The sequence below is a fragment of the Berghia stephanieae genome, chromosome 1 (assembly GCF_034508935.2).
Source record: "Berghia stephanieae isolate SIO BIC M18660-M18661 chromosome 1, UCSD_Bste_1.3, whole genome shotgun sequence".
NCBI classification, from domain to species: domain Eukaryota; kingdom Metazoa; phylum Mollusca; class Gastropoda; order Nudibranchia; family Aeolidiidae; genus Berghia; species Berghia stephanieae.
The window spans coordinates 87,549,713-87,567,075 of NC_088360.1; the positions used below are offsets into that span (position 1 = coordinate 87,549,713).

Below are 17,363 nucleotides of genomic sequence, written 5' to 3' on the forward strand. Positions count from 1 at the left end.
GTCGTGATAAGGATGATGATATGGTGGTTGTAGCTGTAGAGGTGTTGGGAATGATGGTTTGGTGGTGGTGGTAATAGTTGTGGTAGGGATGATGTGGGGTGGTAGTAGTAGTGATAGTTGGGATGATGTGGTGGTGGAGGATGTAGTTGTATTGGTAGTAGGAATGATGATGTGGTGGTGGTTTTTGTAGTAGTGGTGGTAGGGATGATGATGTGATGGTAGTTGTAGTAGTAGTGGTTGTCGCTGTAGTGGTGGTGGTGGTAGAGATGATGATGTGGTGGTGGTTGTAGTAGTAATTGTGATAGGAATGATGATGTGATGGTTGTTGTAGTACAGGTGGTGGTTGTAAAAGTAGTGGTGATAGTGATAGGGATGTTGATGTTGTGGCTGTGGTGAGCCTTTTTAAAAGGCGGAATAGTGATGGTGATGGGTGGAGATAAACCACCATTTAGGCGGAAATCCGCCTTTAGGCGGAAGATTCTCAGCCCTGATAAGATCATTGGCAGTTTTGTACTTATTTTATTTTAGTAATCACAACTTTCATATTAGTTTAGTGCAGTAACAGGATTCCTCAACATATTCAGCCCAATAATTGCTATGAGTAGAGCAACATATTGATGTTTAAATGGAGAGAAAGAGGACAGAAGAAAATATAAATTTCACCAAAAGCATTTTGGTATGTTTATCTCGCTCACCTGTGATATGTTGTGTTGCTTTGATAATAAAGTGGAAACGGCATTTAAAATGGGATTGTCTCCTAAGGAACTCGATGTCTTAGTGGAGCTGGAACTGCAATTTCTTTCTCCATCCATTTAGCCTTTGACAGATCTATCAGAATTCAGTCCAAATTCTGTAAAAAAAAATGATGCATGATTAAATGAAAAAGAGAAAAAGATCTATACTTTTGTTTTTATTTTGTATTTTGTTTGGTTGTTTCTCATTGTCTACCGACGTGAATAAATAGATTTGATTTGATAATATAATATCATTCAACATACAACTTGACTTCAATGATGATATTTTGACCTTATCATCAGTATTTATGAAAAGATCAAATGATAGAAACCATCCAAAAATTGCAGAGATAATTCTTCCTGACACTAGGCAAATTATGAGATGGCAACAGCCAAGCAGTGTACCCTATTGTAATAAAGTCAAGTTCAGTGATTGGATGAATGATAATGATCATGAAACTCTGGAACAGAGAGTAAAGCCTTTGATAAGACATTTTACCAACAATGCATTTCACATACATTACCCAACACTATTCATGTGCGAATCAATACCTGTAGACAATGACAGGTATTACACAAGTGGTAATACTACTATGCATGGTGATTCTTCGCATTAAATGGTATAAAATTGTCCATACTTTGACCTTTGGAAGAGAGTAAAACAGCTGCCAAATTGAGGCCCAGGCCAAAAGAACAAAGTGGGGATTAGCTGAAAATACATTTTGGGAAGATCCTTGCAATATCATCATGCAGGCATTTGAATGAAAGCCAGGGCAAGAGGAAAAGAGGGTGCTCCTGATAGACCTGAAGAAGCTAACAGAAAAAGATAGAGGACTGCTTTAGGGGCTCTATGCTCCATTAGGAATGAAGAGGAATAAGTCGATAACTACAAAAATGGTGTTAATGTACTTTGTGAAAATAAAATTTGGTTCAATAAGGTAAACTGTATGCTCTAAATCAGTCAAAGCATAGAAATAAATTAATGGGAACACAATAAATAATTCGCCTGGGGAAACAAACACCATGGACTTTTACAAGCAGCAAATAGTAATCAGCACATTTTAAACAGTATACTTATAATGAGAATATAACTATCAAATCACATGTCCTACATTAGCTACACCATTTTGCATTGTGTTTTCTGATTTTCTAACAACTTACAAAGAGGCATCAACAGCCCAGTATATGGAGATACTGAAGTTGACAGCTAAACCACACAAAAAACTAGCAGTTAAGTCATGAGCATATTTATCTCACTTTGTGACATAAGCCTAAGGTCTCAAGGTTATGTGAAGATGCTAAATAGTGAATTTCAGTTTAAATCTATCATATAGGGGATGGAGCGGGCAGGTATTTTTCAGTTTAAGAAACTACTCATTCTCTGTAGTAAAACAAACACTTAACCCAAATTAAACATTTTTAACCAGAGATTAAATCATCAGCATCGAGTTTACCCTGACATGACAATAATATTGATTCAAAGGGATGGATCATATTTATCGGTTGCTAAGACATGACCTCTCATATATTTATATATGTGTGTGGTTCGGCAGCCCAGCAGTACAGTGCCTCATCTTGTAAAAAAAGTAAAGCAATGTTGATCATGATCAGTTGCTGAATGGGTGACAGTGATCATGGAACATTCTGGTCCCCATGTTGTGTCCCTGGATTAAACACATTACCCACAGAGGCCAACTTTTCAAAGAGCAAAATCGGTTCACCCTTATGCACAATACCATCATGACCTAAAACAACAGCATGTTTGGACTACTATATAATATAATCTAGATTTAGAGCCTTTATTGTCCTTGTTTTAATTTGCTGGTCATAAAAGCACAATCCTGGGACATGCAAGGCTAATCCATACATATAAATAACAGTAACAGTCCAATTTTGAGAAAACAACTTTTCTCCAGATTGCCAATACGGGACAGTCCCAATTTTATCAGGAAAGTTGGCCACTATCTGTGCAGTACCCCACTGGACAGGTGGATATTTTTAATTGTTAGTACTAAAAATAAGCCTAACAGGCAACTGGTACATTATGAAATGAGAATTTGGGGGGGAATAAATGAAGCATTGTATGAAGTGCATGAGCATGTTAATCCATGGAAATGTCTGTAAACGAATTTCCATTTTTTTGGATGAATAAAGTATATTATTATTATTATTATTAATATTTGTGGTCATTGCATTGCCCCTATGATTGGATGAGTCAATTTAATATTACCAGTACTACAAGTACTACTACTGCTGCCTTCCACCACCACTACGACTAATAACACTACTACCACAAAAATAACAACTACTACTGTTACTATTACAACTACTGCCACAACTACCACCACCACTGCTACTATTACTACCAATACTAAAACTACTGCTGCCATTACTGCTACTGCTACTAACACAACAACTACTAAAACCACTCTTACAACTAATATTATACTACTAATACCACTACTACAACTACCACCACCACCATTACTATAACAACAAAATTACTACAACTATTAGTACACTATTAATGCCACAACTACAATTACAACTATCCACATACTACCACCACCACCACTACTACTGCTACGGTTGCTGCTGCCATTACTACTACTTTAGGCGGCTATGTGGTCTAGTATATAACGCTCGCCTTCAGATTGGAAGTGGAAGGTCCTGGGTTCAAATCCCTGAACAGCGCATAGTTGGGTCTTTCGCAAAGGCTCTTTACTCTCATTTTCTGATCATACGTAGGTGTAAAATGAGTAGCTGGCCGTTAACAGTGTCGTCTCTGTCGGAAAAATTATAAATATCACCTTACGGTACTGCTTCATGTCTTGTCTTACATGTAGAGTTTTGCTGTTGGCTTGGGGCCCATTGTAAAGCGCTTTGAGCATGTTTGGTGGATATTGCGCTATTTAAAAGCTCGAGTTTTTTTTTCAACTTCCACCATCACCATTGCTTCTGCTAGTACTGTCAACTGTAACCTTTACTGTAGTACATCTACAATCAAGCCCATTGTTTATTGTAATTTGTAGTTTCAGATCTATATCATAATTTGGCTGAGTCCTGCCGCATAAAATGGAGGAAAATACCTTCACTTAAAGGCTTGGTAAAAAAAAATTGTAAGATTAAGATTAAGAAGACATTACGCTTGGGCTTGAAAGTAAAAGATACATTCGATTGAATGCCTCCATTAGAGAAGTATCAGTAAGTAAAAGAAAAACGCAAGTGATTGAAGTTGTAAAGACCTAAATCAAAGTCAAAGTTCACTCTCTTATTCTAGGCACTTTGATAACTCCAGTACAGTGGCCGTCGATAGGCTCACTGTAAGGTGAAAATCGTTTTTAAAAAACTTTATTTTAGATCCTTTACTGTTTTTGTCACCATGGCTTTATTTGTGAACCTATGTGACTAATTTTGGTATCATGTTAAAGGGCACAAAAGAAGCTTTCTAACGGTGTATTTCATTCTTAATTCCTGATTGTATTTTCAGAAAACTAATGAAGTAAAAATTTATCAATGTTTTTAATTTTAAGAACTTTTAAAATTATGGATACATTTTAATTATACTTGATACATCGATAGACAATTAATTGAAGAATGTCTCTGCCAAATTTTATCAAAATTGATAAACTCGCTCACTACTTTATTTTACTCGCCATCAACCCCACTTTTTAAGACAATAATCTCTCTTTTTTTTTTCCATTTTCATTTAACATTAATTTTTTCCATACTTTCCATACATGAAAATGATTTTCTGATTTTATTTTCTGACCTTTAAAATGATACCCAATACTTGCCATTTATTTTTTAATTGAAACAAAATTACTGAAAACAATATGTGGGCCATGTTGACTGCAAAACCCAAACTTTCCCGATCGCCGCGAGGTGCTGGTTTTGAGGCAGCATTGAGATCACAGATTCTCTCTGTAAAATTGACTAAAAATTTCAACAGAAAAATATAAATAATGGAACCATTAGTCGTTAAATAAGGTATCAAATTAGGTACTACCGCAAACTCGGGGACCCAAATAATTTGGGGGGTTTGGGAGAGGGGAAACTTTTTAAAAAAAATAATTTTGGGGGGTTTGGAGGGGGGAAACTTTTTTTTCTTTTTTATAAAGTCTCTCCCAAACGCCCTACTATCTAAGATAGACTTAAAAAAAAAAAAGAAGTTCCCCCCCCCTCCTCCCTCCCATCATCTAGTCAGCTGATCCTGCGTAGGACGTTGCTTCCCGAACTTTCTTGCGAAACAGATTACGGTTTTCCGCCAGTCTACTTGCTTGAGTTGCTGTCATTCCCAGCCATTCACATATATCTTGTTCCCAGCTTCTTGTTGGTCTACCTCTTCCTCTCTTGCCGTCTACTCTTGTCTGCAGAATGTGCTTTTCTAATGATTCGTGGCGAGTCGTGTGGCCAAAATAGTTTAGTTTCAATTTCTTTACAGTTTGAAGAAGAATTGGTGATTTTATTCCGATCCTTCTCAGGACTTCTTTGTTTGTTTGTTTTTCAGTCCATGATATTCTGAGTATTTTTCTGTAGCATGCCATTTCAAAAGCTGTGATCTTTGTGCTCTCTGCTTTGCTGATAGTCCATGCTTCGCATCCATATGTTGCAGTTGGGAAAACAACACTTTTGAGGATTTTGATTTTTGTTTGAATGCACTGCCCTTTCCAGATATTATTCATCTTTTCTAGCTTTGATCTTGCCATTGCTAGTCTCCTCCTTATCTCTGGGGCCGATTTCCCGTTGTACTCAATCCTGGCTCCAAGATATTCAAAATTCTTTACTCTTTCTATTTCTTCTCCATTGATTTTTATGATGGCATCTGTTTTGCATTTGTCAGTATTCATGATTTTGGTCTTCTTTATATTCAGCTTAAGGCCTTTGGTCTCGCTATGTTCCTTTACAGATGTTATTAGATTCTCTAGTCCCCCCGGTGTTGTGGACAATAGTGCAGTGTCGTCTGCGTACCTCAGATCTTTTATGGGTAGACCTTGCATTTTAGGTTCGTTGTAATTACTTCTCCTGACATCGTTTTCCACATCTCGCATTATACCTTCAGTGTAAATGCTGAACAAATGGGGTGATAGAATACACCCCTGTCTTACTCCTTTTGTAACTTTGAACCATTCTGTTGTTCCGCTTTCTAGTTGTACCGCTGATTGTTGGTTCTCATAGAGGGATCTTATCAGGTTTCTAATTCTAGGATCAAAGTTCATCTCCAGGAGAGTTTCCCATAGTTTCTCATGATTAACACAATCAAAAGCTTTCGAATAGTCTATAAAACAAGTGTGGAGGCCAGAATTTACTTCTCGATGCTTCTGAATAATTTGACGCAAATTGAATATGTGGTCTCTTGTCCCTCTGTTTTTTCTAAAACCTGCCTGGGTGTTACTGACTTCTTCTTCCAGTTTACGTTCAATCCTGTTCATGATAATTTTTAGAAGGATTTTGCTTGCATGACTGATGAGTGATATTGTTCGGTAGTTGGAGCATAGTTGTAAGTCTCCTTTCTTAGGCAATGGTATAAAAATTGCTCTCCTCCAATCTGAGGGCCAAATTTCTTTCTCCCAAATTTTCGTACAAAGTCTTAGATATACTTCAACTCCTTCATCTTCGCTTGCTTTTATCATCTCAGCTTGAATGTTGTCACAACCTGGACTTTTCCCATCTTTAAGTGATTTAATTGCCCATTCTATTTCAGATTTTAGAGGTGGTAAGCTAGATTCTTCGTTTTCATTTTGCATGTTGTTTTGCAAAGGTTGGATTTCGTTTATTTGGTCTTCTGTGTACATATCTTCACAATATCTTTTCCACCTATTTGCTATGTCTTCTGCTTCTGTGAGGGGTTTACCTTGCTCATCTTTTATCACCCCTATTCGTGATTGAAAACTTTTTGTGATGGTTTTTATTTCATCATACATTTCCCTGGTCTTGTTTTCTCTCTGAAGGTCTTCTATTTTTCTGCATTTTCTCATGAGATATTCTTTCTTATCCGTTCTGCACAGCTTTTTCCCTTCCTTAGCTATCTCTTTGTATACATTGCTATGAGTGCCATGAGTCGTCTTTGCGTCTTTCCTCTCTTTGATTTTGTTTAATGTATTTTCACTCATCCATGGTTGTTTTTTGCCCCGTTTTTTAGGAAGGTGTTTTTCAGCGGATTCCAAGTATATTTTCCTTGTCTCATTTGCGATCTCATCCGGTTCCTTTTCCTCGATATCTTGAAGTAGCAGTTGGAAACGATTCTTTACTTCAATCGCAAATTCTTCATTGATACTGTCAACTTCGTATCTAATAGGTCTTGTAACTTTTTTCTTCATTTTAAGCTTCAGTTTCAGTTTTGATATCAAAAGTTCGTGGTCTGTGTCACAGTCTGCTTTTGGTTTGGTCGTGACGTCTTGAATTATGGTGTTCCATCTTTTTTCAATCATGATGTAATCAATTTGGTTTTTTGTTCTTCCATCTGGCGATGTCCACGTAAATAGTCTTCTTGGATGTTTTTTGAACATGGTGTTTTTTATTGCAAGTTGATTTGCCAGTGCAAAATCTATGAGTGTCTCGCCTCTTTCGTTTCTTTCCCCTAGTCCAGATATTCCAATGATTCCATCTTCTTCACTGTTCTTTTTCGTCCTACCTTGGCATTAAAGTCACCAGCGATTATTAATATGTCCTGTTTATCTTTGTTGTCCACTTCCTTTTGTAGGGCATCATAGAAATTCTCTATTGCTTCTTCAGTTGCAGCAGTTGTTGGTGCGTAAACTTGAATAAACGTGATGTTTTTAGCTTGACCTTGGAGTCTAATGCTAACAATGCGATCACTCACTGGTTTGTATCCAATGAGGCTGTTGACTGTTGTTTTTGCGAGATAGATTGCCACACCGCTTTGTCCAGATTTTTCCCTTCCTGAGTAAATTATCCTTCCTCCGCAGCTGGTTGTGAAATGTCCACTTCCAGCCCATCTGTGTTCCGACAGTCCCAGAATGTCTATTTTGTTTTCTTCTGCTTCATTGATGATGGTGTTGAGTTTACCGGCTGCCATACTTCTTATGTTCCAAGTTCCTATGAGGTAGTTCCGCTTTAACCATGTATTCCGGTTCTTTCCCAGGTCTGTACAGTCAGGCGTTATGCCTTCATCAACTAGGCTGGTACTCCCGCCGGCGTCAGGTTCTTCCCCAATACGCTTTGGAGACCAATCTAACTTGGGGGTCTCATTACCAGGTCTCATATCGTTATTTGTTTTGCTTTTCTTCATTCAGGTTTCCGTGGCAGGTTTACTCACAGTAGTTTGCCATTGCTTTCTGTGAGAGAGCAGTGTCCTTACAGGACGTGTGTCCCAGCCATTGTATCCATGGGATATCCTCTGCCTAGCACATTGAAGAAGAGACCAGTTCTGAAGCTCCTTCAGCTGCTCTCCATCCTCATCCATCGCCTGCCTGGCGCGACTTCACGTAACCCTGTTCGGGGGCATTGCGGGTACTCGGTCTTGCCCAAGGACCTCCCGCAGGCTAGTGGAGGGAAGGAGACGCCTTACTACTCCTATTGACAGATCTCAATCTGCCCCACTACCCATCCCTCCCTCCCAAACCCCCAAAATTATTTGGGTCCCCGAGTTTGAGGTAGTACCTCAAATTATATATTTTTTCAAGTCCCATCCCTCTGACTGGGTCAAATTAAGATATTTTGAGTTTGAAAATTTTATCAAAGTGCCTACACTCTTACTCTTACTCGAGTTTGTCTTAGCAATGTAGTCAATGACTCAAACATGCTTCTATGTTTTGCTTATGATTTTATTTTCTTAATTCGGAGACGGGGCCTTTTGTATTTCTCACACACATTCTCATTCATTCAGGCCTGGGATTGTTTTTTTTTTTTTTTTTTTTAAGCCTCTGGCCTGGTCCTCTTTCTTAGTAGACTCTAGACTATGGCAATATGTCTAAAACTAAAAGTAAAAGAAAGTCTACATATACATTTTTCAAACGAATTTTAAAAAAAAAAGACCCGTACATAATATCATAATATAGGAAAATCTTCATCTGCCATTGTCAGTGTTTGTCAAGACGTTGGTTGTATCATTATATACTGCCAATGAGTAATCTGTGAGCAATCGGCATGTTTACTGTTTACTGTTTTCCTTTCAACAAGAATGAATGTACAATGAAGTAAACTTGCCGGAAGTGGTTCATACTTGTTCCCTGGAATCAGGGGATGGAAAATTACTGGTTCTAAAAATAGACGATAACTCGAAGAAGTGATTCCCAAAATAGTTTTAACCCTTTGTGGTAATAAAGTGATCCTTTAAAGAATCAAACCAGGGCATACACACAGTTGTTCGCTTTGAATCAAACACATAATTTTGTTGTCTTCATCTCTCTCCTCAAAATTAAATACAAACAGAATGAGAAGAAGTACAGGTTCGTAATAATTTATTTTTGTACTTATTTACCCACCGAAATAAATTAGATCTTTCTTAGTTCTGAGTCATCAGTCTGCACATAGGTAATTAAAACATGAATAAGATCAACGTAGTTGGGTAATAATCGACGTGTAATTATTATCTAAATTGTCCACATAATAATGATAATAATAATAATAATAATAATAATAATAATAATAATAATGATAATAATAATAATAATAATAATAATAATAATAATAATAATAATATAATAATAATAATAATAATAATAATAATAATAATAATAATAATAATGATAATATCAACACCAACAACAGCAAACAACAACAACAACAACAATAATAATAATAATAATAATAATAATAATAATAATAATAATAATAATAATAATAATAATAATAATAATAATAATAATGATAAAAGCAGCAGTAGTAGTACCTAGGTAGTGGTGGTAGTAGTAGTCCTTCAGAGCGACGTTTACATTAGGCCCGTGAATCCGGAGTATATCCCAGTTTCTATAACGTGAAACGGACAATCCTAATTAAAAAAAAAAACCCTTTGTATAGGACACTAGGCTATCGCAAAGTACGTTCCTCTAGATTCAGCTACTCAATCACTGTGGGCAAGGGGGGGGGGGGGATTCGGGGCTTCACTCTGGATAGATCTGTTTCAGTCCCTTTGCGTGTCAAGCGAGTGTTCTACCAACCGAGCTCTCGAGACTCCAGTATGATGATATTACTACTACTACTACTACTACTACTACTACTACTACTACTACTACTACTACTACTACTACTGCTGCTGCTGCTGCTGCTGCTACTACTACTATTACTACTGCTACTACTACTACTACTACTACTACTACTACTACTACTACTACTACTACTACTACTACTATTATTATTACTACTACTACTATTACTACTACTACTACTACTACTACTACTACTAATACTACTACTACTACTACTACTACTACTACTACTACTACTACTACTACTACTACTACTACCACTACAACTAGAACGGATTGAAAATTGCAGGGGCCGAAAAGTGAACGTCAAAAATCTGTCTTTCCAGGAAAAAGCCCCTCCCCCCACCACGCCCCAATTCATCATCTAGTCAGCTGATCCTGCGTAGGACGTTGCTTCCCGAACTTTCTTGCGAAACAGATTACGGTTTTCCGCCAGTCTACTTGCTTGAGTTGCTGTCATTCCCAGCCATTCACATATATCTTGTTCCCAGCTTCTTGTTGGTCTACCTCTTCCTCTCTTGCCGTCTACCCTTGTCTGCAGAATGTGCTTTTCTAATGATTCGTGGCGAGTCGTGTGGCCAAAATAGTTTAGTTTCAATTTCTTTACAGTTTGAAGAAGAATTGGTGATTTTATTCCGATCCTTCTCAGGACTTCTTTGTTTGTTTGTTTTTCAGTCCATGATATTCTGAGTATTTTTCTGTAGCATGCCATTTCAAAAGCTGTGATCTTTGTGCTCTCTGCTTTGCTGATAGTCCATGCTTCGCATCCATATGTTGCAGTCGGGAAAACAACACTTTTGAGGATTTTGATTTTTGTTTGAATGCACTGCCCTTTCCAGATATGATTCATCTTTTCTAGCTTTGATCTTGCCATTGCTAGTCTCCTCCTGATCTCTGGGGCCGATTTCCCGTTGTACTCAATCCTGGCTCCAAGATATTCAAAATTCTTTACTCTTTCTATTTCTTCTCCATTGATTTTTATGATGGCATCTGTTTTGCATTTGTCAGTATTCATGATTTTGGTCTTCTTTATATTCAGCTTAAGGCCTTTGGTCTCGCTATGTTCCTTTACATATGTTATTAGATTCTCTAGTCCCCCCGGTGTTGTGGACAATAGTGCAGTGTCGTCTGCGTACCTCAGATCTTTTATGGGTAGACCTTGCATTTTAGGTTCGTTGTAATTACTTCTCCTGACATCGTTTTCCACATCTCGCATTATACCTTCAGTGTAAATGCTGAACAAATGGGGTGATAGAATACATCCCTGTCTTACTCCTTTTGTAACTTTGAACCATTCTGTTGTTCCGCTTTCTAGTTGTACCGCTGATTGTTGGTTCTCATAGAGGGATCTTATCAGGTTTCTAATTCTAGGATCAAAGTTCATCTCCAGGAGAGTTTCCCATAGTTTCTCATGATTAACACAATCAAAAGCTTTCGAATAGTCTATAAAACAAGTGTGGAGGCCAGAATTTACTTCTCGATGCTTCTGAATAATTTGACGCAAATTGAATATGTGGTCTCTTGTCCCTCTGTTTTTTCTAAAACCTGCCTGGGTGTTACTGACTTCTTCTTCCAGTTTACGTTCAATCCTGTTCATGATAATTTTTAGAAGGATTTTGCTTGCATGACTGATGAGTGATATTGTTCGGTAGTTGGAGCATAGTTGTAAGTCTCCTTTCTTAGGCAATGGTATAAAAATTGCTCTCCTCCAATCTGAGGGCCAAATTTCTTTCTCCCAAATTTTCGTACAAAGTCTTAGATATACTTCAACTCCTTCATCTTCGCTTGCTTTTATCATCTCAGCTTGAATGTTGTCACAACCTGGACTTTTCCCATCTTTAAGTGATTTAATTGCCCATTCTATTTCAGATTTTAGAGGTGGTAAGCTAGATTCTTCGTTTTCTTTTTGCATGTTGTTTTGCAAAGGTTGGATTTCGTTTATTTGGTCTTCTGTGTACATATCTTCACAATATCTTTTCCACCTATTTGCTATGTCTTCTGCTTCTGTGAGGGGTTTACCTTGCTCATCTTTTATCACCCCTATTCGTGATTGAAAACTTTTTGTGATGGTTTTTATTTCATCATACATTTCCCTGGTCTTGTTTTCTCTCTGAAGGTCTTCTATTTTTCTGCATTTTCTCATGAGATATTCTTTCTTATCCGTTCTGCACAGCTTTTTCACTTCCTTAGCTATCTCTTTGTATACATTGCTATGAGTGCCATGAGTCGTCTTTGCGTCTTTCCTCTCTTTGATTTTGTTTAGTGTATTTTCACTCATCCATGGTTGTTTTTTGCCCCGTTTTTTAGGAAGGTGTTTTTCAGCGGATTCCAAGTATATTTTCCTTGTCTCATTTGCGATCTCTTCCGGTTCCTTTTCCTCGATATCTTGAAGTAGCAGTTGGAAACGATTCTTTACTTCAATCGCAAATTCTTCATTGATACTGTCAACTTCGTATCTAATAGGTCTTGTAACTTTTTTCTTCATTTTAAGCTTCAGTTTCAGTTTTGATATCAAAAGTTCGTGGTCTGTGTCACAGTCTGCTTTTGGTTTGGTCGTGACGTCTTGAATTATGGTGTTCCATCTTTTTTCAATCATGATGTAATCAATTTGGTTTTTTGTTCTTCCATCTGGCGATGTCCACGTAAATAGTCTTCTTGGATGTTTTTTGAACATGGTGTTTTTTATTGCAAGTTGATTTGCCAGTGCAAAATCTATGAGTGTCTCGCCTCTTTCGTTTCTTTCCCCTAGTCCAGATATTCCAATGATTCCATCTTCTTCACTGTTCTTTTTTCGTCCTACCTTGGCATTAAAGTCACCAGCGATTATTAATATGTCCTGTTTATCTTTGTTGTCCACTTCCTTTTGTAGGGCATCATAGAAATTCTCTATTGCTTCTTCAGTTGCAGCAGTTGTTGGTGCGTAAACTTGAATAAACGTGATGTTTTTAGCTTGACCTTGGAGTCTAATGCTAACAATGCGATCACTCACTGGTTTGTATCCAATGAGGCTGTTGACTGTTGTTTTTGCGAGATAGATTGCCACACCGCTTTGTCCAGATTTTTCCCTTCCTGAGTAAATTATCCTTCCTCCGCAGCTGGTTGTGAAATGTCCACTTCCAGCCCATCTTTGTTCCGACAGTCCCAGAATGTCTATTTTGTTTTCTTCTGCTTCATTGATGATGGTGTTGAGTTTACCGGCTGCCATACTTCTTATGTTCCAAGTTCCTATGAGGTAGTTCCGCTTTAACCATGTATTCCGGTTCTTTCCCAGGTCTGTACAGTCAGGCGTTATGCCTTCATCAACTAGGCTGGTACTCCCGCCGGCGTCAGGTTCTTCCCCAATACGCTTTGGAGACCAATCTAACTTGGGGGTCTCATTACCAGGTCTCATATCGTTATTTGTTTTGCTTTTCTTCATTCGGGTTTCCGTGGCAGGTTTACTCACAGTAGTTTGCCATTGCTTTCTGTGAGAGAGCAGTGTCCTTACAGGACGTGTGTCCCAGCCATTGTATCCATAGGATATCCTCTGCCTAGCACATTGAAGAAGAGACCAGTTCTGAAGCTCCTTCAGCTGCTCTCCATCCTCATCCATCGCCTGCCTGGCGCGACTTCATGTAACCCTGTTCGGGGGGCATTGCGGGTACTCGGTCTTGCCCAAGGACCTCCCGCAGGCTAGTGGAGGAAGGAGACGCCTTACTACTCCTATTGACAGATCTCAATCTGCCCCACTACCCAAAATTATGCCAAAAACGACAAATTATGCGCTCAAAAATGCGAATATTTGTTGTGATGCCGATGCAATTTGTACATATATACAAGCAAAGAATATACACATTTAAAAGCAAGAAGTTGGAGGAGAAAAAAAAAAGAAGGCTATAACCAGATCTCAACTCAAAACATTGAAAGCCAATAAAAATTGTCGCAATCCACATCTGAATATCAAAAAAGAAAGAAGAAAAAAAGGCACACGAAGTTATGCAACAATTATCAATATTAGCATTAATGATAAAAATTATTAGGTATAATAAAAATTATAATTCATATGAAATTTATAAAGACACCTAATTTAAAACAAAAATTAATATATTTCTCTTAACCTTACAATGCTATAATGCCTACCCGACGTGAACTAGTAAGTTCACAAAGGGCCTACCTAAAAAAATCCCCACAAAAAAGCAGCAACCCCCCCCCCCCCAAAAAAAAAAAAAAAAAAACAACAAAAAACAACAACAACAACAACAAAAAAACCCCAAGAAAAACAAACAAAAAAGAACAGTTTTTCTTCACACTTCTATGAAGGAAACAAACGAAATACGTTTACCTCAATGTTCTTAAATTTTCTAATCTTTAATTTTTAATGATGATATTTTACAATACAAAAGCCATTTCCAAACCAAGCATATTATCACATAAATTAGATTATGTTCTAATCTTCTGGCGTGGTTTCAGCATAAAGCAACTTAATAATCAAGTTAATTTCGTCAAAAAAATCTATCCCTATCGTACTTCATTTGCTGGTTGAATATGTCATTCTATAAAAACCCTTGATTGATTAATTATGCGACAACTAGGGAAAATAGCAGAATTATACATCCTTAATTAAACCCTGTTTCAGTCCCTGGGGAGACTTTGCACATCTAATAAAGATGCCGATGACCCCAGGCTCTGTTCATCTGGCCCCAGGCCTATTTCTTTCTTTCACAAAACGACCAATTTTTAACGCAGAAACCTCAAATTTGGTGACTTTTCCAAGCCACAAATCGTAAAAATTCGTCAAATCTCCAATTAATAATAATAATAATAATAATAATAATAATAATAAAAATAAACATGCGAAAGGCAAAATTATGCGGCCGCAGATGGAGGGACAGAAAAATTGTCCTGGGTCCATGGTCTACTATTTTGATTGATATAAACTTTCATTTATCCTTCTTAAATGTGATAAAAAGCCTCACCCCCCCCCCCCCCCCCCCCCAAATTATATTATAGGTTAAATTATAAGCGTCAGTCTGTGCACTGGAAAGCCATGCCACCCAAACATAAGCTTGAAAAGGTTAATCCCTGCCATAAAGATGTTGTGACGTTCATTTTCATTGGTTGATTGTGCGGATTTTTCCTTCGTGCTTTGAAAACAAAAGCTCTATCAAACTGACATTGACAATCATCTTGATGCTTTACAATATTCTCAACGTTACAAAATGAAAGGGTACCACTCAAAATCGCGGATAATGTGCAATAAAATAGGATAAATAGAAATAGCAATTGATCTAAGCATGTTCATAGTTGTCCAATGGCTGACGAGGTTTCAAGAATAATAAAGACAACGGAAAGATACGAATATTGTGATTTTTTCATTTGGGTAATCTTTTGATATTTTTATCTTGCAGTGATTGTTACATGCAGGAAAGCATATTATTCAAAGTTTTATTTAATACATAATAAATATAATCTGCAAAAGAGGGTGCTTATAATTCGTTACGGAATTGCCCGAGTCGAAGGTTTACATGGCGAACATGTTCCAGTTTCAACCGGTTTATACATTTAGAATCCTTTTTCAGATCGTAGAGTTGGTTCACGAGGTGGATTATCTATGTGAGTTATTCATGTTTTTTCGTTCTATTAATTTTTAAAATCAAATTGAACGTATTAGTAAGGTTGTTTTAAGTATTTACAGCTTCGAAATGGGCGCCGCCATGTTATTGCGAGTATGAAACGGCGGAAGTCTTGAGAATTTATTCTGAGCCGAGCCCTTTCAACGATGGTTGCATGTTAGTCATGTGATTGCGCGCGAGTTGTAAACACACATGTATCTACAGTCTACAGACGAAGCTTCTGTACTTTCACTCCTTAGGTCCTTGGGTGCCGAACTAAGAGAAGCATGTGTTATATGAACAACAAGGGATTTTAAGTGGAGGTCATTTCATGCCAGCTTTCACTCATTGTATGGACAAGGGAGGGAGAAAAAATGTAAACAAATGAAATGTTGGGAGGATGCATACCCTCACACTCTTCTTATTCTTATTCTTCTCCTTTCACTTTCGCTTCTACTTCCCAGGACACTTCTTTGTTTTTCCTTCTTTCCATTTTCTTCTTTCTCCTCCTTCCTCTCTCCTTATCCTTTCTTTTTCTCTTCTCGTGTTTGTCTACTGTTCTGTCAATTCTACTGCTCTAACTCTAATATTACTCTATTGAACTATTGTCACTGTTACTATTGTATTGTATTTGTCATCCTACTAATCCTACTACTACTCTACAACTACTTCACTTAATTAATACTTAGACCTACGACTCGTACTCGTACGACCGACTCGTACTCGTACGACCGACTCGTACTCGTACGACCTTCCAGAATTGACCAACTCAGATATATACTTATTTGCTGATTATACTAATTGTTTTCAACACCATAAGATCTGAATAAGACAACTTTACCCTACAAGAAGACCTTAATAAAATGTCTGATTGGAGTGACACCTGGCTTCTTCGGTTTCATCCTGAAAAATGCAAATTCAAATATATGAAGATTGGAATAGGAAGGAAAAAAGGATACTGAGTTTACTGAGCCCTACCACTACAAATTTGGACTAACAACTCTTGAACAAGGCTGTCATTATCCCCAGACAGGTGTCTGGGGATAACGAAAAGGCTGGGCTTTCATTATCCCCAGACACCTGTCTGGGGATAATGAAAATTCGTGATCCCCAGACACCTGTCTGGGGATAACCAAATTTCGTTATCCCCAGACACATATTTGCAACTCCGCTCTTTTAAACTATTTATCCACATTCCAGAATATAGAATGTTTCTGAATGCACATAGAAATAAGGAAAGTTAATAAAATATCTGTAAAAACATAAAATTAACCAACATTAAATCAGTTGTTACTACATATACACAATATGCGTCGACTTCGAAGTGGATGTCATAGCCGAATGGTTTAGTCGTCTGCCCTGGAAGTTTTACCAGAATCGACGTTGTGGGTTCGAATCCTGGTTCCGCCACTTTTTAAAAAAAAAATTCCGTCTTCTTTTTACAGAACGTTGCAAGGGATAAATGTCCCATCCATCCTTTCCCCCCCCCCCCCCCCCACCTTCTTTTTTTGTGCGAGTCTATTCTTTTCCCCTTTTTGTTTGATCCTTTGTTCCGTTTCTGAGCATGAATCTCTTAAAATTGATTTTATTAAAAAAAAAATATTGTTTGTTTTTTTCTCCTCGATCTAACCATTTGGTCCCTCTCTGAATATTTCTGTTTGTTTGCAATTTGCTAGAAACTAGAAAGGAACTAAGAGAGAGAGAGAGAGAGATTTTTTTTTTTTAATGAGGATGGATGGGACATTCATCCCTTTCTCTGTAAAAAGAAGACGGAATTTATTTTTTAAAAAAAAGTGACGGACCCAGGATTCGAACCCGCAACGTTGATTCTGGTAAAACTTCCGGGGCAGACGACTAAACAATTCGGC

At 37.5% G+C, this 17,363-nt stretch overlaps 3 protein-coding genes across 6 annotated transcripts in view; 1 reads left to right on the forward strand and 2 right to left on the reverse strand.

The window, feature by feature from the left end:
• LOC144960462 (uncharacterized) overlaps positions 1 to 8,941 on the reverse strand; it is a 19,644-nt gene extending 10,703 nt beyond the window's left edge. Inside the window, exons 1-2 of one of the 2 annotated variants that reach the window (XM_078893576.1) lie at positions 8,739 to 8,941; positions 696 to 850 (exon numbers count right to left, since the gene is read on the reverse strand). In XM_078893576.1, the coding sequence (XP_078749702.1) occupies positions 696 to 812 (117 nt within the window). In that variant the 5' untranslated portion in view covers positions 813 to 850; positions 8,739 to 8,941. The remainder of the gene's footprint in view (positions 1 to 695; positions 851 to 8,738) is intronic. The other variant, XM_078893583.1, reaches the window with a different exon arrangement.
• Positions 8,942 to 9,201: 260 nt separating this feature from the next.
• On the reverse strand, positions 9,202 to 13,496 carry LOC144957858 (uncharacterized). Its single transcript, XM_078889377.1, has 2 exons — positions 11,041 to 13,496; positions 9,202 to 9,220 (listed from the first exon to the last, which is right to left on the reverse strand). Exons 1-2 carry the CDS (start codon positions 13,494 to 13,496, stop codon positions 9,202 to 9,204), a joined length of 2,475 nt encoding a protein of 824 aa, XP_078745503.1.
• Positions 13,497 to 15,152: 1,656 nt separating this feature from the next.
• The window catches only part of LOC144960476 (exportin-1-like), a 28,957-nt gene continuing 26,746 nt past the window's right edge, over positions 15,153 to 17,363 (forward strand). The window contains exon 1 of one of the 3 annotated variants that reach the window (XM_078893591.1): positions 15,153 to 15,263. In XM_078893591.1, the coding sequence (XP_078749717.1) occupies positions 15,195 to 15,263 (69 nt within the window). In that variant the 5' untranslated portion in view covers positions 15,153 to 15,194. Of the gene's footprint in view, positions 15,264 to 15,383; positions 15,497 to 15,679; positions 15,872 to 17,363 lie in introns of those variants that run through there. The other 2 variants (XM_078893599.1, XM_078893610.1) reach the window with 2 other exon arrangements.